Source organism: Mastigoproctus giganteus, chromosome 10, assembly GCF_048544385.1.
Source record: "Mastigoproctus giganteus isolate SK-2022 chromosome 10, ASM4854438v1, whole genome shotgun sequence".
NCBI lineage: Eukaryota > Metazoa > Arthropoda > Arachnida > Uropygi > Thelyphonidae > Mastigoproctus > Mastigoproctus giganteus.
In genome coordinates, this window is record NC_143584.1 from 160122542 (window position 1) to 160146783 (window position 24242).

The 24242-nt window shown below is 38.4% G+C and overlaps 1 protein-coding gene across 1 annotated transcript; it reads left to right on the top strand.

The window, feature by feature from the left end:
* The first annotated feature begins 7313 nt into the window (after positions 1–7313).
* Positions 7314–8603, top strand: LOC150079420 (5-hydroxytryptamine receptor-like). The gene is made up of 2 exons (XM_090383062.1): positions 7314–8180; positions 8241–8603. The coding sequence occupies exons 1-2, from the start codon at positions 7314–7316 to the stop codon at positions 8601–8603; spliced, it is 1230 nt and encodes a 409-aa protein (XP_090239188.1).
* Positions 8604–24242: the final 15639 nt, after the last annotated feature.

The window sequence follows — 24242 nt, forward strand, 5'->3', positions numbered from 1 at the left end:
GCAGACATACCCTGGTCCTGTTCCACCTATCTGCTTTGAATTTGCTTCAATTCTGGCAATACACCTCTGAAGTTCCTAATAACCACCTTCAAGTTGATTCAATTTACACAGATATATCTAAGACATTTGATATAAAGTCTCTCACGAACAACTTATGGAAAAACTTAAGCTATATGGTATCCGTGACCTTTTGCTCTCATGGCTACGCAGCTATATTACGTATCGTTCCTTAAGCGTTATCATCAATCAAGTGAACTCGGACAGTTTTATACCACTATGTGGAGTACCTCAAGGCTCTCCCCTAGGTCCTCTACTTTACATTGTTTTCATAAATGATCTTCCTTTCATCTGCACCTTCAATATTCAAGTTGCTCTCTATGCAGATGATCTTAAGTGAAGCAGATGATCTTAAGATGAACTCAGCAGTGAAGGAGATAACCGATTCTCAACAGCTTCAGTGTGCTCTCAATAAATTCTCTCTGTGGCTATCTCTGAATGGCTTGTCTGCTAACCCCTCGAAGTGCAAAGTAATCTCTTTCTCATCCTGCAGCTCTCCACAACTAATAAATACGGAGTACGGTATTGTTCTGCCAATCCTTGAATTCAGTTCACCCATCTGGAATCCTCACGCAAATATTTTAACTAACAAAATTGAAGCAGTCCAAAAAACTTTTGTCCGTTACCTTACATACCGTAATCCTCTATTCTATCACTCAGTGTATTATGAATCGCTGTGTGATTACTTTCATCTGAGGCCTCTGTGCACTAGAAGAGTTCTTGCTGACATCACCCTTCTAACTAAAGTAATCACTGGAACTTACGAAGCATCTGATATCCTTAGTAAAATCAACTTCAATGCTCCTTGTAGACAAGTCAGGAACCTTACACCGTTTCGCCTTGACTCTGCCACCACGGACTTTATGAAGTTCAATCCACTGAACAGAATCAGCAAATGACTCTCTCATTGACTTCTTTGACCCAACCACTGAACTCCATCCACAAATTTGCCTCTTCTCTTGAACTGCAAAGTGACTAGCTCTCGTCTAATTATTGTAGTTTATTATTATTTGTTTTATTATTTTTCTATTCTCTAACGGATTAATTATTACTTGTTTTACCGGTAACTTAACTTAATGAATCCTCCTTTGTACATATGATTTTAATGTTTGAATCTATATCAATATTTATCTTCCTGTTGGATCTCTTATTATTGTTATTGCGTTCATTGTTCTGATCTCAGATACACTGTTAATGGTTACCTGTTGTGTATCTAGAGAAAGGCCATCAGACCTTTATCTTTTTCCCAAATAATAAAATTATAAATCCAAAGCTAAAACCATGGCTTCAATTTGGTTTTCATGCCACAAGCCTCATTACTGGACATGGACTGGCCCATAAATTGTCATTGTTAAGATTACTTGAGTGGGGATGGGATCATGTGTTGGTGGCGAATCTGAAATATCTGAACACGTTATGCGGAATTGCCATTGCTATTTGGATATCAGATCAAAATTGGAAAGATCAGTTGGGATTTTAGAGAAAGAGAGACTCAGGGTTCTGTTCACAGATCGTCGCCTATTTGCATATTTTAATGACTTCGTGAACGAAGTATTTAGAAGGCGGAATACTCTAATGGCAGTCAAAAGTGTACCACCACCTCGTAGAATGGACGGGAACCACCTGATTAAGATCTACAGACATGAAGTATTCAGGTAAATTCTTCTTAGTTGGGGTCTAGTGGCCAAATTGAAAGTTCAGGCAAAAATAAAAAAAACAGGGGGATAGGGTGGCCATAATTCAGTGATCACTGAGTGTATATGTGGGTCTGAGTACGTCTGCTATATGCATGTTAACATTTCTTTAACAACGCATTGTTGTTGAAAAATATTACAGCGCTCCTTTGAGCATGCGCGCTAAATTGTACGCTTGGATATTCGTTAAAGAAGAAATTATATATATTTTAATTTGAATATTAATCAAAAATATAAAGATAGCAGCACCCTAAGTGTTAGTTGTATTAAATAAAACTTCCTTCATCGTGGAAACGTGCATCAACTTTGAAATTCTGTTAGAATAATAGGAAATATCAATCAGTTGATATCTATAACCTTATCGCTTCTAAACGTACTGCAAAAATCACTGCTATCATAATTAACAGAAAACATTCTTCTCGCTGATGAAGAGATTTATTATCTGTTAAGCAATCATTCCGCTACAACCAATTATATGCTCATTAACCCGTGTGCAACGAACTTTTCATACGGTCAAGTTGGTTTAACTTATTTAGGTATTACAGCACCCCTTCGGTGCTGTCCATTTGATTAATTTAATTACTCCACTCAAAATCCATTATGGCAGCTCAAATAATCTCCCATCATTTGTGAAAGAATCGCTAAAAATCAGAACAGAATTCCCAAGCGAATCTGAGACTTCGATATTGTTCTTAATATGAAAACAATTCTAGATATGGAATGAGATGTTATTAGTTAAACATTAACGTAATTGCCATCATAATACTATCAGTATATAGGAATAAATCTCCAGAGATGGGAGATTAATTATTCTTGTTACAGAAAGCGCATGGTGAGCATTCGATTAAGCACAATTAACTGTGCGACAGCCACAATTATAGACCTAATATTGACCTTCAGATATTAGTTTTTTTTAATACATTAGGTATAATTCTATAAATACATCTTTATCGTTATGACTTTGTTGAAAGTAATGTAGTACTTCATGAATTTTATTGCATACTGAATGCTCATTTACCCTAAAAATTTGAATTTTTGTTAATCTGTATATAGTTGCTACTTTTAAATTCGATTATCTAAAAATAAATAAAATCTGCTGCGGAAATGGATTTTATCAACATACCTGCATACACTATCCACTGAAAACGTTATGATCACCTCCTTAATAGTGAGTATATCCTCCTCTTGCGACTATTAACGCGACCCCATGGCAAAGCATGGACTCTATAAGGCCACTGAATGTTGCAGGAGGTATGTTGTACCATGTCACAAGGACTACATCCCGTAGATCTGGAATAGTTCGTAGTGGGGGAAGAAAACGCCGTATTTGTTGATTCAAGCAATCCCAGAGATAGGATTCATATCCGGCGGTCAAGTTAGCACTTGGAAATCACTTTTGTGTTCAGGGAACCACTCTAGAAAAATACTGGAAACGTGGCAGGATGTATTATCCTGCTGGAATATGGCCATCCTATAAGACAGCCACCATCAAGGGTGCACCTGATCAGTCACAATGAATAGGTAGGTTTAGCATTTAGTGCAGTCGTCTAGGGTATCCTTCCAAGGAATCTCTTGAGGGCTCCAAGAGATTTCCAGGAAAACATCCCCCATATCAAAACGCTGCCACCACCTGCCTGTTTCTGTTGAACTAGGACGTTGGAGTGATTCCTCTCCACAATTTGTTGCCATACCTTCCACATATCGTCCACAGAGCATAGTAGGAAACGTGATTCATCGGAAAAGGCAACTTTCTCGTCAATGGTCCAAGATGCAAACCTTAGGTGTCGTTGGCGATGGGTGGTGCAGTACTCTAGAGTCCCATACGGAGGAGGTTTCGTTGTATCATGGTCTTGGAAACTCGTCCCTGGTTAAGGTCCATGGTCATCCATTTCACCGTTTTCCACCTATCAGGTCTATGAGCTTTAGACAGTAATATGGGAGACGGGGGTGGAAAACTAGAATCACCTTCAGTTGTCCGATCAATGACCGCTTCACTGTCCACTCTTGGAACACCTTAACAACAGCACTTCGCCAACAGCTCACTAAATTCGCAGTTTCCCTAATACGGCCACTCTTCAACAGGTTCCGGACATTCATCCCTTTTTCAAAGTCCATCAAATCGCTCTTGTCCATATTGATGAAGTACTTCGTAAGATCCAGGAGCCTGCAGTATCATATTTACCTGTTCTCACCGCAGTAAGTGTACCACCAGGAGGGGAATAATGGCCGATTTCTAAAACACGGGGTTGGTCATAATGTTTTGACTGGACAGTATGTAATTAAGCTTTGAGATGATCTGCAACCAAAGAACATATGCGGAAGTTCGACAGCAGGACATCAGCTTTACTGGACTAGTCTCTTTGGCATCGTTACTTCAACAGTAGCTGAAATGGAACTACAATTTTTTTTTCGTGCAAATTTTAAGAAAACGTTCTTCTAAATTTTATCCGTTAAACTGGCCATTCACTTTTCCGGTTTTCAAAACAAGGTGGGGGAATATAACTCCTATATTCTCGAGGCTGTGCGGATCTCTGAAATGAAAAGTAAAAATAATTCCACAAATGTTCCACATTAATGGGCTGCAGTGGTTTTGCAATTTTTAATGAGTCTATCATTATACTTGCGTAATTATCTGAATGAAAGCCAAGATAAAAGCCCTTGTGGGTATCACAGTTGGTAGAATCGCTGTCCTCCCCCCACCAGGTGGAAAACACCTGAGTTCGAGTCCCGTGGACGTTTGCAAGAATTTTTATGGGCGTTTTTTACAAAGTGTCTGAGTTAGTTGGTCTCAGGCGAGGGTAGAATGGTTTTTCTCCAGGAAACTCTTGTTTTTCATCCAACAAGACAGAAAAAAATCGACTCAGAATACGCGCGATTTACAGAAATATACAAGGAGCAATATGTTCCTTAGTTGCTGATGCTCCTAAAATCCTATTACAACAACAAACAACCAAGACAGAAATTGTGCCCAAAACCGATGAAGAGCCTTTTTGAAATGTTTCAAAAGTAGTGTCAAAATTAATACCATCACACAGTTAACCTATTCATATGTTCCAATATATGTCTTTCATCATAACTATGAACAGGAAAAGAGTTGGGATTCATATCCAGAAAATGAAATTCATATACTGGACATTAATTCCAGTAGCAACGTTCCGCTCGTAATATATTCCATCACGATCAGCCACACTTTGCGTTCTTTTATTTCAGCTTCAGTTTACCGATTTCTGGGCACAGTGCGAAACCTCTTTTATAACTAGTATCACCTTCTAGTCTCCTTTAGGGCATCCCAGAATACTAAATCCGAATGACAAATAGTTTTCTTTCTTCAAAAGTCAAACGAAACTTCTCAATGGCAGTGAAAAATTAGGTTTTCCTAACTTACAGCCTGGAATGCAAATCGTTAACTTGTTCAACTAGAAAAATGCTGAGAACGTTGGAAGGATAAAATAGGCAGTATTTCCATTATTCATGTAAAGAAAGCTTCCTCTTAAATCTCCTACACAACCTGAAACTTGGGTAAATGTTTTTTGACGATACTGTTAACGGGGAAGTGAGATTATTTCAGAAATCTTTGTTTGCATATAAAAGACTTTCCTGTTGGAAATATGGTGTGGCATACCCTGGAACTTTAAAAACTGCTCCATAATATCTTGACAGAACAAGGACAGTTCTCCTATTTCAAGATTAGAAGAAGCTCCTAGAAATTTCCCCGAAAATATGCCTTCTCATCTTTGGAGAAAGAGAAAACAATTTGGTTATGAATCTTTGTGCGATCCATTTTGATCCGTCTTAACGGATGGGCAGTTTGCTATATTCTGGTACTATTGGTTTAAATTCTTATAAGTTGTAGACATGAAACGAAAGGCTGTAATCTTTAAAATATCCATCTTCTTAAATGACCTAGGAGTTAGCATATCATCTCGTGGAGTTCTTCTTGGTAGGAGGGAAAATCGGAGAAATACTCAATTTCTGAACATAATCACCACGAGGTGCTAAATAAGGTCTATTTAAATTGTTCTGTCCCAACCAATCTGCGATCAGTTGCAGTATGTGGTCGTACATTGTTAATTAAGGGGATCCCATCATCAAGAACTTGATGATTCTGTTGATAATCGTCATCACTTACGAATATGTCCGCAGACATTACTGTTTCATCATACACGGCCATAATTCCTTTGCAAGTTTCTATTAATCTTTTGCTGTTGGTTGTTGTTGGGTTTTAGGAACATCGGCGACCAAAGCCACGTTTTAGATCTTTCCAAGAAATGTATCTTTTGAAGAAATACATCTATCACAGGATCCCAAGGAAAATTCGATGACGGTTTATACACATTTCTAACTACAACTGGAGGTCTGGTTCATTTTTACTGTTGGCATAAAGTCTCATGCACAAGATATGCTTCTATTTTACACAATTAATATCATTAATCCAACAAAAACATATTCCAATCCATAAAAACAATCCAACACGAACTTCTAAATTTTAAAAAATGTGAACAGATACTTCTAAACGAGAGAAGTATTGGGTTGTTCTTTATTTGAAAAATCGAGAGACTCTTTCCGTTAATAATCTTGGGGATTACTTGGACACAGAAGTTAAATTAGCATTACTCAAGACATCCACCTCAGAAACATTCCTGCTAATCTTTGGGGTTGATGTATAAAAGCAATTACATTCTTTTACGGAAAAGATGGTGGCTGGACGAGTTATAATTACTTGAATCCCTTGTGATACGCCGTCTATTCTCCAGCAAACCACACAATTGCATTTTCTGTAACTAGGGGATTCCTTAATAATTGCTTTGATTAGAAGGGTTAGATTAATTAGCACTACAAACTATACAACAAAGAAGCCACCCAAGTTACTTACTGTTGTATATTCGGTATTGATTTATAAAATGATATTGTTCGCATACAATCTATTGAGGGTATCGTTCTGCCCTTTAAATACAGTTCTCTTTCCATATTTTAATTCGTATTAGTTTCTAAATCTTAATAATTGCACTGTCTGACTTCAATATGATTTACAATTACATTAGTATACTTGAAAACCTACTAATATCAACTCCTTTTATTTGCAGAGTCCAGCGAAAGTGTGATGCCATATCAGCGCCTCTAACTTGTCCAAGTACATTAGGTAATATCCTATACGAGTTATCCAAGCTCCTGCCTGCGATGATTTTATCCATAAATAATTAATTATGCCATCTACTTACTCAGTAATGTGGCATTTCTTTCATCTTTTAAGATTCGTGTGTTTCAGGATGAAAAAGACTGAAATTTTCTCGGTAATCCCGGATCGAGACTTACAGTTCAATCCTTTAAGGTGTGTTAAAAGAAGGATATGGTTTCCGAATTCTGCATTGGGTACGCCAAGACAGTGACTACAAAGTTGTAATCGAAAAAGAAGATGCGCTGTTCTGACCAACGGGATGCTGGATTATGGAGTCCAACTCAATTGACGCTAGTTTTTAAAAGAAGCGCACTATTGAACCACATTAATAATAAGATAGATATATCGATATAGGTAATGAAAGCAGGCTTCGAATGTCTCTAACCATGGAAACTGTATTTGAGTTTTTGATGTATATAAATGACACATTGGGGACAGAAGCAGAAGGACTTCCAACAGCAGATACGGAAACGTTTTCGGACAATTTTTCAGTCTGGAATGCCAACTTATATCTTAATGACACCAATAAAACCTTAAACCAAAGTGCATCTCCGGAAACATTCATTCCTGCCGAGGATGACTTGATCGTTATAATCAAGATCTGCATTTCAGCCTTACTGGGTCTCATGATTCTTTCCACTATCGTCGGAAACGTGTTTGTAATCGCGGCTATATTCCTGGAAAAGAATCTTCAAACAGTGGGCAATTATTTGGTATTATCTCTTGCAGTAGCAGATCTTATGGTGGCGTGTTTAGTGATGCCCATGGGTGCTCTCTATGAGGTGAATCAAGAATGGTCCTTGGGACCTGAACTGTGTGACGTGTGGACCTCTTGCGATGTTCTTTGTTGTACTGCATCAATTCTTCACTTGTTGGCAATTGCGGTGGATCGTTACTGGGCCGTAACCAACGTGGATTACGTACGTCAGCGCAGTGCTCGAAATATCGGTACCATGATCTTGCTCGTCTGGGCTACCGGATTCTTAGTATCCATCGCACCAATCTTTGGTTGGAAAGACCCCGACTTTGTCCATAGAATCGAGGTCGAGAAAAGATGTCTCGTTAGTCAAGACGCTGCTTATCAAATCTTCGCTACGTGCTCTACCTTCTACGTGCCTTTGATCCTCATTCTAATCCTCTACTGGAGAATCTTTCAAGTAGCCCGGAAGAGGATTCGCCACAAGCCAGGCAGTAAAGCGACAGTTAAACCAACTAAAGGACTGAAAAAGAAGACAGCGCCAGTGACCGCCGAAATGGCCATAATTACGACAGCAACCTCGTCTTCGAATTGCCGCTCTATCGAAAACTCATACACCACCACCAACGGAATTTCCGAAGTGTCCAAAGCTACCAGCATCGAGCAGATGTTACCTAAGAAAACAAAGAAACCGACAAAGGAATCCATGGAGGCCAAACGTGAGAGAAAGGCGGCAAAAACTCTGGCTATTATCACAGGGGTGTTCGTCATCTGCTGGCTCCCTTTCTTCGTGACGGCGCTCACCATGTCTCTGTGTCCGGGATGCGAACCAAATCCTTACCTTTTCAGCTTCTTTCTATGGCTGGGATACGTCAACTCAATGTTGAATCCCATCATATACACCATTTTCAGTCCGGATTTTCGAAGTGCATTCAAACGAGTGTTGTGCGGAAAGAACGCAAGAAGAACGCACAGGTAACAAGAGAGCCCTGAAAACTGTGCCCTTTTTCTTCTCTAAACAAAAGGTGCTCTACAGAGGTTTCCTAAAAATCTGTAAAAGTTACTATAATAGTCAACAGTTTTTGTGACAAACACAAGAGACAATGTGTATAGGTGTGATCACAGAAAATACTCTAATGGTACTATTCAGTATCCCGATATTCTAGAAATACTGGTATCTCTTTGATAGCTTCCATCTTCTTGAGCTTAGAATTATTTTTCATATTCCCTAAACCTAGTCCAGTAGTATTTCTTGAAGTAATCATAAATGTTTGTAGCTTTTAACTGACGTGCTGTTTTTTTCCTTTAATTTCTATTAAGAAATGCTTTTCAAGCTTTACGAATATTTCCACTAAATGTTTTATTTTAACATAAATATCAAATTAATATTAATTTAATATCAGAATTTATTTTTAAAATATGCCAAATAACTTATGCTTTTAAATCACCTATTAAACATTAATAATCTTAAGAAACACTTACCCAAAAACCGCATGTTTGTTAAAAGCTGCGATTTTTATCCAGCGTAGAAACCAAAGATATGTTTATGAAATCATGAAACCATTAATAACTTTGAGCATGAAAGAGCTGGGTGCGTGTAAACTGATTCTCTGTTGTTTGAAGTGTATAGAAATTAAGATAGTCCATGATTTTTGAAAACCATGATGCAGATTTCAAGATGAAAGATTTAAAGATCTGATTCACTCCTCCCGAATTAAAGAGAAAGGCAGAAGCAATCTTGAAATCATTTTTAATGCTCCCATCTCTTTTCTGCAGCTTTTAATGATTTCGTGTAGCCTCACTTAAAAAACTGTATACTTCGTGTCAAAAGTACAAATAACGTAAAGTTCATCTATAATAACATTACTCCATTGTATATTTTCTCTTTCAAGAATGAGCGTAAATCTTCGATTTTGTCTACCATTTAGAGAATGGAGATGCAAAACTCTCTTTGTGGTCAATACAAAACTGTAATTCTGTATTGTAGAATGATTAAATTATAACTGCAAGTGACGTGAAATTGTATCCATATTCAGTGTACTCTATGAAATAGCAAGGTAAAAGCCATTATCTGTATTGAATATTAAGTTTTTTAGGTCTTAAAGAGGAAGCTAACCTGAGCAATATACACTGAGTGACACTGTAATTAACTACACCTAATAGCGAGTAGGTTTCACTTTAGCCCTCAAAGCAGCCCGGATTCGTCATGAGATGGACTCAGCGAGCAATCGAAAGCGTGCCATAGGATTCTGGTCTCTGTTGACTCAATTTCTTCCCACTGTTGTAAGCTCCATAGTTGCTGATCTACTCTAAAGAGGGCGGAAATGTGGGAACCTCTGCTGCCGTTATACCCTAAACACACACTATACTCTAAAGAGCTCGTTCCACCTCATCCCACAAGTGCTCAAATGGAATGAGATCTGGTAACGTGGGGCCACCGCAGTAATCTGAATTCACTCTCGTATTCCTACAACCATTTCTGTACCATTCTGTCCTTATGACACGGTGTAGTGTCCTGTTGTAAGAACCCACTCGCTTATGGATGTACTGCAGCCATGTACAGATGCGCTTGATCAGAAACATTATCCAGATAATTTGGGTCATCCAGATGTTGTTCCACTGGTATCAAGTATTAAGAGGCCCAATATGTACCATGATAACACTCTCCGCACTTATTATATCGCTACCAGGCTGCAGTGTTGATCTTGCAGATGGTTCCACGACTAGTGCTTTTTCATCATATTCTGGTCCTCCCATCAGTGTAAAACAGCAGGAACCAGGATTCGTCAGACCAAGCAACGTTTTTCCAGTCCTCCATTGTTGGTGTTCCAGGGCCCACTGCAACCGTACCTTCTTTTTTGCTGACAGGAGTGGAACGAGGTTCGATTGTTGGCTGCGATGCTCAATCCGCGACAAAGTACAAATTGTGAGTTCTGAAATCCTTCTTTGACTACCATTGCTGTACTGGGTTATTTGACTCACTCGCTTTTACCCTGTACAGTCTGCGCGGGTAGCACAATGATTATAAGCGCTGTCCTCACCACACCGGGTGGAAAAGGTCGGGTTCGAATCCCGTCAATTACGCAAGAAACTTTTATGGGACAGCTTCAGGCGTGGATAACAAGAAACTTTTCCAGCAAACAGGCAAATCGACCAGACAAGAGACGCAATTTATGGACATAAAACACATGGGTTAATGAGACTTGATGAAATCGCAATTGACTAGATATTATTTCTTGGACCAATCTCGATACACCCAAGATTGGTCCAAGAAATTCTTTCGTCTTGCCGATTCTTGCACTGAGTTGCGCGCATCCACGTCTGTACGTGTCTTCCCACCTGCTTTATCTCCCATACGAACATATGGTTACTGAAGGGGCGTCCATTTCATGAAAAGGGTAAGTGTATGACACTCAGTGTATATAACATTGTATTATGTAAGATAAAACATCGAATATTTGTAATTTATTATTTAAATGCTATTACTATTAGCTTCTATTTTTTTTTTCTACCCACCGAAGCTGATATCTAAGCCTTTGGACTGTGTTATATGCTTTTGATTAGCTTTTTTCTGTTCAGGAACTCCATCTCATATTAATGAATGTAGATGCATACAAAACAAATATGATTTTATTCAGTCTCTTTGTAATAGAAAATGTTTTATTCATTTCAAGAGTAGTAAAAAATGTTGCGGTTAAAATTGAATTTTTTTCGAGTGCTTCATTAATATTTTTAATAAATAAAGAGAACGTAATATTACCACTGACATTTACAGATATCTTACTTCCACTATGAATATTCAATTTAGAATTATTACCTCAAGGGAATACTGGTCAAAAAGCAATCAAATTATTCACGAAGTTATTAAAGTTCAGTGGATCAATGCTGAAAACTCCTGCCCCCGTTGTATATTTTGAAAGTCATTTTGTTTTGAAAACCAGACAAACCGACCATGGAAGGGTTCTGAGTGCTTCAGTCTAATAGCCTTAGTTTCTTTGAAGCAAAATCAAGCAGTTTGATATTTTAATTCTACAAAACTCAAAATCCAGATGGTGTGTACAATGTCGTCCTAGAAGCCCCGCATGTAAAACTGGTAGGGATTTAAATTGCATCTTCGCAGAGGCCATATATTCAAACTCCAGGAAAGTAAGATTTCCGAGTACATTAATTTCACTAAATAGGATGACGTTCCATCTATGTGGAACGTGGTTCAGTTAGAGACATCGCCTTCATCTAATTCAAGTAAAATTATTGCTGAAAGCATTCTGGCATGTCTTTTCCCAGTTACTTTAACACGTTTCGATACTCCATTAACTTGTTTCTCAAAACCAATCAAAAATCGCAACAAAGCATAAATTTAAACTCAACTAATCATCATGCAACACCAATGCAATAAACGTAAATTATATGGGGAATTAATGGGACAAAATATTAGCGTGCATGTTATTCGACACCTCCCCGATAGAACATAACGAAGTTTGTCAAATCTCATTGATTTAAAATTAGAAAACTAATCATTTGGCTTTTCACATTTCCAAAGAATCAATAAAGAATATTTTCTTTAGTAAATATATTCTGTTATGCACAATGTGCCACCGTCAATCTTTTTGCGATTGCGCAATGGATTTGTTCAGATCTACTCAAGACAGATCGCAATTGGACTAATAACTATTACCCAACTAGGCCTTAAGGTACCTTATAAATTATCTCGATTTACCAATGCAATAAACGCCTCGCGACCTTAGCTGCCTTTCTACCTAATCCGAAATGTCCCCTCTACCCAACCTCAATAATACCAACTAATCATAATTCTAAATTCCGATAAATTCAGACCAATCAGAATTAATTCCGATTGGTCTGACCTAACATACTTCACACAAAACGAAGATAACGACTTCTTCCTCCAGTTCTCCTCGCCTCACCACACCACCGAGTTACTCAAGGACTTCAACTACTTCTCCCCACACCTCTCCTCTCTAGTATAACTCTATTTCAGGTAATTCCTTTCCTGGATAATATTTTCATCTACTTGAACAAAGCTGGAGTGACGCTGCGTGTTGATTACACCGTTGAAGTACCATTTAGGCAGCCTTGAGCTTGTGGCTGGCTAAAACACGGAACTAAAAGGGGGCGTACGTACATCCTTTATAAGGATGTACGCCCCCTTTTAATAATTGTAGTTCAGAATAGACACGAAGGAGACTGAAGCATGACTTTATATAGCCTAAGATGCCAGGGTGTTGAAAATTAATAGTAGTAACTAAGACTATGATCGCAAGTACACCACCCTATCTAAAGTATTAAATCTCGTCACATTTGGTAAAAGACGCATATTAAGGGAAAAGTGAATATAGTTAAGTTGATTAGCACTGGCAAAGAACTACCAATGATACAAACACATATGGTAATATCTTTGGCAGTTTCACGCAAATAAAAATTGTTGATGTGGAGTTAAACCTGCTTGAAACGCTGCAGATATTATTGCGATAGCTTATTCTGCTTTTTAGTGAGTTATTTGCAGGGGGTTGGACAAACAAATGGAAACACCTGGGATAAGAGTTAGAGGTATGCGCTAATATGGTTTTGGGCCAACCTTTGCGTCTAAACAGCTTGTATTCTACACGCAGTAGATTCAAATAAATGATGAACTGACTTAAAAGGAATATTGGACCATGCTTCATGGAGGAAGTTTCAAATTCAGTAATGAAAGTGGAGAAAATCTATATCTCACTCTCCTCTCCAAATATGAGTGACTCAATGACGTTTAAGTCTGGTGATTATGCAGCCCATGCGAGATGCTTAGTCTCGGTTTCATGCTCCTCAAATCATCTAGCTCTGTGTATTGGAGCTTTGACACGTGGCTTCGTTTGTGGGAAAAACAATGTTTGCACAGTGAGATGAACCTGGTCACTCAGAATATCAAGGTGGCAGTAATTCGCCCGTTGAGCGTGATAATAGGACTTAAAGAATAGCAAGATGTTGCTGCCCGAACCAATGTTGATTCTCCTCCATATTTGACAGTGGGCACATGGCAGTAATATGATGTGCGTCCTTTGGAATTCGCCAAAGGTAAACTTTCCGTGATGTTGGAAAAAGTGTGAATGATGATTCGTCTGAAAATGACATCTTTTGCAATCATCACGTGTCCACTTTTTGTGCTTCCCACCTCATTGTATCCACTTTCTAGCATTATCATCAGTAACGAGTGGCTTGGCAATAGCGGCACTTCCATAGATTTAAATTCTATGAAGTTTTCGCCGAACTGTAGTAGAAACTGGAGTGCCCAGGCTCCCATAAGTTCTGCAGTTATTTTTGAGACAGTGGTTTGTTTTCAGGCTACAATTCGTCCTTCCAGATTTTGTTTTTCCATACTTGGTGAATGCAGATATCACTTTCAAAACGGTTGCTCTGGATAGTTTAAACAAATCAGCAGTTTTAGTCACCAGTAATCTTCTTAAACATGCACCAACAATTTGACCTCCATGGAATACAGACAGGTCCGTCATTTTCTTCATGTACCTTTTTTTTATATCACCTATAAATTATCCTGTTTCCTTCACAGTAAGAAAAAATCATGGGCAATTATGGGCATGAAAATTAATTACTATAATTAATAACCGCTCTCATAACACTTTAAATTAATAATGTAGTTTATTAAGCTTATAACCCAAACCACTATACACTTAAGGTGACGTTTCAGGCATCTTACCGATACCCATCATCAGGCCATGCTATTAGGGGTAAAAAATAGAAAGGGTTACAATTTGGGAGCATTTGTAATTATATTCCAATACTGGAAGCATCAGCAAGCAGGAGTCTGACAGCAGGTAAGATCTTTATTTTATTATTTTTATAATAAAAAAATAAAAATATACTACTCTGCAGTATTCATTCCCCATTGTAACCTTTAGTGCCGTAGCATGGTTTAAAAATAAAAAAAAAATTCCCTTCAAAGAGGTATGCTTCTATCTCTCGTTCAGGCACGTCTCATCGTTTCTACAGCGTCTTTAGAAGCCCTGACTGGAACTGCCCCTTTAGGCGTTCATGTAATTTAACGTGGATTATAGTATCGTCTTCGTAAAAATATTCCCACTGGATTAGCAAGCTTATAAAAAAACACCTCCCACTTCAGCTATTCATTCCCTCCAATAATTTTTATAGCTCTTGAATTTATTTAAGCTGTGACCTTCCACAACAGCAGACGAAAGTTTGTTCCAGCAATCAACTACCCGCTGGCAAACGTCCGCACATCTATTCTGCAACGGTCCTGCCTCAATTTGAATCTCTGCCCCTCGTGTGTGTGGTCTGAGTAAGAGAAAGAATCCATATTGAGCTTGCTCAATCCATTCAAAGCCTAAAACACCTCAATCAGATCACTTCGCAGGTGTCTAGTCTCCACACGCTTCAATTTGTAGAACTGAAGTCTTTATTGGTCGGAGGACCCCTTTATTCCAATGTCGTTGCCCTTCTCTGTACTCGTTCCAGCAGCTCTACATCCTTCCTAAAAATATGGCCTCCAGACCTGTATGCAGTGTTCAAAGCGTGGCCTGACCATTGCCTTATACAAGGGGACAATCATCTCCTTATCCCTGCTAACAAAATTCCTGTATAATTCCCCATATGGTATTGCAATGTCAACTGTCGCACAGTGACCTGCCGTTGAGTCCGTACAACGCGCTGCACCCTTCACTTACTATGAACAACCAACTTGCGTAATCCTTTGCAATTTTTTTGGGGGAAGTGATTTGACCCTTTCGACACCATTCTTTGCACACAGTGGGCCGTGAGCAACCGACAAGATGGAAGCACCCAACGCACGAGGTCCCACCATCGAGCCCTTTTGAATACTCCACAAAATCTTTACAAAGTCTCATAACTGCTACTTTATCACTTTGACTTGCACGACTAGATGCAAATTACCACTGCAATTACGAGGCTGTTCGGCTTTTTACACTGCGAGCTGTGCAGCATAATCCATTACGCTATGTTGGTAGTGATAGTTCAGTGATCATTGAGTATATATACCACTAATAAGTTGTTATGTCATCTCCTGTGACTGTAGATTTTGTTTTCGCAGAAGAGTGGTTCTGAAACCATTGTGGGAAATGCGAAAGATGATTGCTGAAATTTTAAATGCTTTCACATTTAAAATTAATTCATTTTGAACAATTAAGAATAATAAATGTTCTTCTCTCAAAACATTTATTATTAAATGATCAAAGGTAAAGGCAACGATATAAATTTTTAAAGTTCCATATTACATTTTTATAGAACTCTGCAAGATGATCAAATAGAAATGCTAACGCAATAGCCATTGCACTATGAAAGTCTGGGATTTAAAGAAAAACCTGTTACCATTCCTTTATAAGCTTTTATCTTACTAACCAGGTTGTTCTAGAGAGAGACAAATCTCTTTTTACTAAAAGTCAGAGTTTCCTTAGTAAAGAACCCAGTAGTAATTAGCTTTCAAAGAGCTAATCTAGCAATAAAATAGAGCAGAAAAATAGTTGGCTTCACTGGGCCTCAGTTCGAATTCTCACTGGGATTACTTCAAGAGTTCGTTACTTGAAAAGACTAACTCGTGTCGCAATCCTGGTGAGAGTTAATGCCCAGCCTGGAAACAAGAAGCTTTCAACACCTCTAGCGTGTAGGATTTTTCCAACTGCCTACTCTCAACCTAACTCTACACAAGGCACCGAGCGATATACTAGACAATTATCTCCTGTCGAAGGCGTAGTAAAATAAGTTTGACTGTGGCGACCTCTGCAATGAAAAGCAAGTGTGATGATATTTTAATTTAATTTTATGTAGAAAAGGATTATGGGAACCATTGTTTATCTACAAAGCAGATAAAGGCAAATGTTTGTGCGGGTAATTTTACATATTTCGATTTTAAAGTCAGAAATAAAGTTCAAGATTTCCCCTCTACATAAAAATTCATTTTTATTATTTATAATAATAAAAATAACACTTTTCTTTCCCGAATTCGTTTTTTTGCATCTTTTGCATCACATTCGGATGACTGTATGACGTCAAACTCCGTTTTTCGTTAAATATTCCACCATATTACATCCATCACTCTGATGAAGGAGAAGTTTAATCAACACCGAAACGTAAATGCTGAAAACGGCTTTCTTCTTACGAAGTGTACAGTTTTAATGTTCGTATAGCTGCCAATACCACATGAGAGTAACCGATGAACATTTTCCAGAAAATATAATAAACTCTTCTAATTATAAAGCTGTCTTGGGGATGAGAAATATCGTACGAAGTGAAACAACTAATATGCGGTATACAGAAGGAAGATTCAGTTCTAAATTGACAGCTGTGAGTGGCGTTAGGACTTGTCGAGAAACACGTTTCTAGAATTCGTAAAGGGAGTTAATACAAGACATCAGAATGATTTTACTTCGGTACTTTCATTAATAGCTTAACGTGGAGAAAATTTTCTAGTGAAGGGGGGGGGGGTCGGTCTGAATTAAAGTCACTGTAATACCATTCGAAACTAAACCGTCTCCGACTGCGTATATCGATAAAGCTAATGCAGCTTTTCAGAAATAAAAGAAGCTTTCCATCTCTCCCATCGTCCCTGTTGCTTGAATTCCACTGCGAGTATTATAAAGCTTTCGTTTCGCCTCCAGCTAAGGTGATGCAAACAGAAGTATTTTCATGTTTGGTTCAAAATATGCGATTGAAGTTTCGCATCGTGGTTATGTAAAACGTTATAGACATACTGTTTTCTTGTTATATTTATATTAGGATACACAACGAAACCTTATACATGGTATAGACACGAAACTAAATGTTAAATTTAAAAACTGCCATATCATTTTTTTCTTTTTTCTCAAAACTAGATTTCTACCAGGTGTTATGAATGCAGTTAATTTTATTGAAATGCCGCAATTAGAAAATTGCACCTTAAGTTTCATGACTTAAGTACTCGGGTGATCATCGAACTGTTTTTTATTGGCAACATTTCGAGATTTTACTGAATCTCGTCTTCAGACCTGATAAAGTACGCATAGAACAAAACACTGACAAATGTAAAAACCTTTTGGTGTTTTGTCCTGCTTTACCAGGTGTGAAAACGAATCTCTCTCTCTCTCTCTCTCTCTCTCTCTCTCTCTCTCTCTCTCTCTCTCTCTCTCTCTCTCTCTGAGTTTCCATTAAAGTCGGGTTTTTCATCCAGTAACATAGGCACACCGATCGTAGAACACAATTTGCAGACAAAATACACTAACACCTCATAACCTTAGTTGCTATGGAAAAGAAAATCAATAAGAAGACACTATGATCAATTTATTTTCGCATAATGAACCGAACTCCCAGCGTAATCATTTTCGGAATAGTCCGTTCTTATACAATTAATTTCCTTCCGGTGCCTTTTAAAGCTACACTGCTCGAAAAAATTGACAGAACACGTAGTGTAACTCGTGCAGCGTGTGAAGAAGCAGGAAAAATTTTGGTATTGGGTATATAGAATAACGATGGAATAATGAGAAGACAGAGAGAAACTTCGGACAGGTCTAAGGGATAGGAGTTGGATAAGAATTACCATAAAAGGTCACATTACAGAAGCTGATACAAGACGCTCGAAAATATGGTCCCGTGACATCAGTACAATCCCCTCCAACGGTTAAACAGGCCTGACAGCTGTGAACCATTCTCCACATAAGGGTGTCCATAAGATTCTTTGGCAACAAATCCCATTTTTCCACCAGCGCAGCGCTCACCAAGCGACGGAGGAGTTGGCTGTCAGCGTGCAATGCGACGCCCACACATGTTCCATGGTATTTAAGTCTCGTGATCGTGCTGGCCACCGCAGTCGTTTGATATCTTCAATTTTTAAAAATATTCCTCAACTACTTGAACTCTATATGCAGTGGCGTTGTCTTGCATGAAAAGAAAATTTTGGCCAACCCCTAAAAAGTCGCGCATAGGGCTCGAGGATCTGCTCTCGGTACCTCTTTGCAGATACGGTACCCCTATCAAAAACATGAAGAGTGCGCCATTGATCATTATTCCGCCCCACACGAGAACACCGTAAGTATCCCTTTTTCTGATGTTGGAGGGAGGGTACCTCACTCCTTGTTGTTTCTAGGTGAAATAAAGTCTACAATCTGTTTGTAGGCTAAAACGGTATTTCAGAGAACAGAACTGTACCCCTGAATTTGTCATGGCTCCAAGTCACATGTTCATGGCACCAGTTTCGACGAGCTGTGCGTTGGTTTGTAGTTAATGGGATACAAACCTCTGGTTTCTTGCTTAGAGTCCACTTAAACTGAGCCTTCTTAACACAGTCCGGTTGGACTGTGTTTTCACCTGTGGCCGCGACAACCTCAAGAGACAGTTGATGACAGGATATCGTAGGGTTCCGTCTTGCTCTTAGAGCCAGATAGCGGTCTATTCTGTTTGACGTAGCCCTCGGGCGATCGTAGCCAGCTCTTTTTGGAATGGTTCCTGTCTCCTGAAACTGCTTCCATAGTACCAAGACGACACTGCGTCACTCATTAAGCCAACGTGCCACATGCGACTGCCCGGCTTCACCTCGTCCAACGGCCCACCGTCTCAAAGAATCATCTAAATGGCGATGACTTGCCATCCTTAGCACTGGAGATGTGGCTATTAGTACGATAGCCACATCTCCTGGGCGACACTGTTCACAATAAAATATTCATGAAAAACCTTTTTTCCTATTAATTTTGACGAGCAGTGTAGTCATGGTCTTTTTGCCATCCTAGCAAACAAATTATCCGAACTCTGCATCTATACACAAGGAAAGAGAACGTTCGAATTACCTTTTTTTATTTTTTAACTCAGTTACGGTAGTAACAACTCTGTTCCGTTATTTCAAAACAAATAACAACAAAGATACCACATTTATTACAATCCAGCGATTATACAGTTACAATATAGCAGTAGACTGAGTAAAACAAAGAAGTTTTAATACTACTTCGAACAGAGATGGATTGACAAAAAATCCTTGCTTGTCTTTAATTCCTGATACTTTTTAAATTGATAAATACTTCTACAGCACCAAATAATTCTGTGGTGAAACTGTTTTGTAATTTTTGATGGTACTCATTCCGAAAATGGTCCACATTTCTATTCCTGAATTGAAGATACGACACTGAGAGACTTCAATTTCTTCGAGCAGTTTTTAGTTTCCTTTAAAACTCTTTAGAATGAAAGCTAAAACTTTCAATGCGTAAATACATTTTTAGAAAAGAAACTTCTACACATAGAGAAGAAATTCAAAGCTCGGACATTGAGTAATTCCAAAACATATTGAAATCCAGTGTTTCATAATAGATGACAGTACAATGGTAGCTCTAAATTAGTTCCCTGTCTCTGGAGTGGGAAAGCCCAGGACAGAAAGTAAAACTTTGAACGTATTATGAATTATAGGGATATTATTTATTGTTGCAGGGAGAAAGGTTAGAATGCTCAAATTTAAGGGGTCGTCAGCCACAAGGAATGAAAAATACATTAAATAATGAGCTAGATCTCAGTGTAACTTGTATCTGACAACATTATATAATGAGACTACAGTCATTAACTCTAAAGAAAATAATGCTAGGCTTAAGACTAAGTAGTGCTGAAGAAATAGTAATAAATTTATCTCCACTGCCTGATGATAGCAATGGAAGGAACATAGGAAAAAAGCTCTGATACCCTAGCAGACTTGAGTCCCGGCCTCTCTAAACCTACCCTCTATGCTCTGCTGACCAACAAAATTGTTACTAAATATTTACCACTCAACGTCATTTTATTGTGTTCTATTTTTGTTTGTTTCTACTTGAGTTTATCATCCTGCAAGGTTGCATGACTTCTGTGTATTCCTTTAACAAATAATATTTTCTGAGGAATCCGGAGTGGCCCATATTTCTTCTATGTTTAAAGAAGGAATGTAGCGTTGTTTTGTTTCGTTAAAGGGTTTTAGGCGCATCAGCGACTTTGGACATATTGTGCCGTGTATAATATGTCTGTAAATTGTGTATGTTCTCTGGTCGATTTGCCTCTTACCCGATTATCCGATGGAAAAAAAACAATACTGTCCTCACCTGAGACCTACGAACTCAGCCGCGTTGTGAAAAGAGACCATAAAAATTCCTCTCGCCATTGACGGAATTTGAACTCAAGTCTTTTCCACCCGATGTCGGGAGGATGATGATTATTCCAACTGTGCTACCTACAGGACCCATGAGAAACAACAAAACCTCAGAGATACGCAGTGCAAACATCCTGCACCCAACCGAATTGTATGGTTCTAATGACGTCACATGCCTTGACTCGTGAGCACGCATGGAAATCCCAAACGTCTCGGTTCTGCTGGCTGACTGCAAATAAAAAAGAGGCATTTTCATTTGATTAAATAATTTGATGTGAAAAATATGTAGAGTAGGCTGTTTGTACTCGCTATGATGCATAATTCAATGTTGACATCAGCTCAATGGTATATTCAAAATGCAAATGAATTTAACATCACGGAACTCTCAAAGAAAAGTTTAAACTTGAGAGAAATGCGGGTTCTATATTCATCGCACCAAGGCATCTTGTAATGGCGGTACTACAGCATCACTTGGGTAGAATTAAGCCAAGTTTACCAGCTGCCTCTATTTTTAGATCATTCCTTTCAACGCAAACCTGTCAATTTTTCCAAAACAATTTGATAATAGGATCATTATCTCCATGAATGTTAGAAGTGTGCGATTCAGACAACAGATTATATGGAATCATTGCATAAAGTGTCCTTTGAGTTATAAAGCATTGTATTAAAGAATAATGAATATTATATTAAAGAGTGATGAAATTCTCTCGAGATCTTCTACAATACGAACGTGGATGCAACCAAGCGTAAACAATATCTAAGTTTATTAACTGATCATCAGAACAAATTGAATCTAGGTCAATTCTCTGGATTTTTATAAAAACAATCTCATTTCACAAGCTGTCCAACTTTTAATAAAATGTCGCTGCTGAGTTTGTTAAATAGAGATGGGTATTTCTGAGCATGCGCGAAATTCGATAGTGGGTGAATACTTATTGCAAAAGGTAGAAATTTGGTCTTGTGTTTCTCTAAAGAATGTTTGCTGCCGTGCAGTTTCTTACTCTGCTCAGTTCCGTTAGCCTTTCTTCACTATCGTAATCTTAGAATTAACTTTCTTCCTAGAAGACTGTCCCAGTCGAATGTTAGATAAGCTCAGAAGATTTAATTAGCACAGAGCTTAAGATACTGTACCTTTTTTGATTTCCCAAGACATCGAGAGTTTTTCTTTCCAGCCGAAAAAATATATACAGAAGAAAGAAATCCTCGAATCAGTGCATAAGGGACGAATGTCGAAGAAATCCCCGATACTGAATCTCATTTCTTCTGTTCGTAATGGGTTTATGTGTGTGGGTGTATGCGTGACATTTGCTGTTAAGAAAATCTAATTAATAAGCACATATGAGCATGGTACATCCTTGGTGAACATCATTATTTATCTACCCAAGAGAGTGACGCATTGGATATGCTATTTCGAGCAAAAAAAAAGCTGCATTTCCATTGGTAAGGAACATGAAGTCTGTAAATTTTTCATACCGAAGACATTAGAGATTTCCTTATACTCCAGTACTGATTTATATGAAGTGTAAGGGCCGAAGCAACTAAGGCGATGAGGCTTCAGTATATTGTGTCTGTAATTGGGTGTAGTCTTCGGTTGGATTGCTGTTTGCTGGAAGGAAAAAACACACAACTGTCTCCTGTGAGCGATGAAATTAGCCACGTTGTGAAAAAAGATCATAAAAATTTCTCGCTAAAATTAACGGATTCGAACTCGATCCTTTCCAGCCAAGACATTTCTTAGTCGCATTCAGAAGGTTGAATCCTTCACCATCGGAAAAGAACCACACTTCTGGTGGCGAGATTTGGTGCCAACAGTTTTATTCAAACGTTGAGTTTTCCTTACTTAATTCTATACCCACACAGATCTGCAACTTTTATCCCTTCCTCGGAGAATATCCATTCTTCGTCAAGCAGTATGTGTGTCCCTATTTAAAAAAAAGGGGGACTAATAGCAGCACTATTTTTTATCGTGTAATCTCCATTTTAAAAATTTCTGCAATTTTTAAAATGGAGTACAACCGCTCGTCGAATGGGTAGTGGAGATCGTCTGCTGGACACCTGTCTTCTGGAGGGAGTTTTTCTCTTACGTGTGGAAAAAGGCAATACTGAGGCTTTTCCTCAAGAGTCCAGCAATCGTGGGTAGCACAGGTGGTAGGATCGCCGTCCTCCCCACACCGGGTGAAAAAGACCTCAGTTCGAGTTTCGTCGATGAGGTGAAGAATTTTTATGGGTCTTTTTCACAACGTGGCTGAGTTAGTCGATCTCAGGGGGAGGGTAGCACGGTCTTTTCTACAGGAAACTCACGTTTTTCGTCTAGCAAACAGAAAATCGACCTCAGAACAAACGCAATTTACAGACAATATACACGGAGCAATATGGCCTTAGTTGCTGTGCTCCTGAAACCTTACTACAATAACTATTCTTAATAACATATAAACACACTGGTGAACAAAAAGTTAAGGTATAAATGATAAAAAGTCAATAGTTTCGTGTGTGAGCTTATGTGTCGCAGTGGTGGAAGTAATACGTGGTCGTCAGTGCACTTATTATACGACTGAATCCATAAGCTGCCAAAAAGATACAAAGGTACGTCTGACCGTTAACTGTAGCGCTGATTTATCGGCTACCATAAGCAGTTATGATAAATAAGCAAGTTCTTGTAGCCTCTAGGGGTTATTTCACAGTAGAAAAATAAACTTCGGCGCATGTTAATTCTGAATTATGCAAATTAGCTCTTTCCTACCTGAAAATTTGTATGCGACATAGGAGGTTGAAGATCTTAATGAGAAAGGAGGACGGATGCATGATTTACCCTGACAACAAGACAACATCAACAACGGACTCTCATGCTGTTAATGTTCGAGTCCCAATGATATTAGAGTCCACTCTTCCAGGAGAGCATTTCGTAACTTCTGTAAGGTTGTCTTTCCAGAGCATCTCATATATGCCCAAGGGGATCCAGATCTGGAGACCTTGTATAACTTCTCAGGTTACTTCTGCTGTCTTCAAAACTGTGTCCATAATCGAATAATCACATCTGGATATATGTTTGCTACCTCACTCTGTGATTGGTCAGATCAGAGTGATCCCTTCCTCCCATTCATTGTGGTGAAATTGGACAATGAAACGTTACTCGGACGTGACTGTAATCTGTGCACAATGAAACTGAGTGACAGACGGTCAGAAGGTGCTATATGAAATCATCCATTTTTTTTTTATCAGAAAGATATGGTCATTTACATAAGTTACTTGCACAGTTCCAGTTCGATTTTCAAAGGGTAGCCGAAAGGTGCAAATTCGATTATGTCTTCACTTTTGTCTACCAATTTGTCCGTATTAAATAGAAAGGGTAAGCTTAGCGTTTTAACTGAAAAATCATCCCTGAAACTGCATATTCCTTTTCTTTTGGAAATTAGAACATGCGCAGCCTAAAAGGTACTACAAGCTGGATCTTACCACAAAAATCTACACATCTTGTTGGAGAATATGCTTTCTTTTAAATTGAAAACT

Coding starts and splice junctions, on each gene's coding strand:
- LOC150079420 (XM_090383062.1), top strand. CDS start 7,314: ATGGAAACTGTATTTGAGTTTTTGATGTATATAAATGACACATTGGGG. Junction 8,181..8,240: donor CAGCGCCAGTGACCGCCGAA/ATGGCCATAATT, acceptor GAAAACTCATAC/ACCACCACCAACGGAATTTC.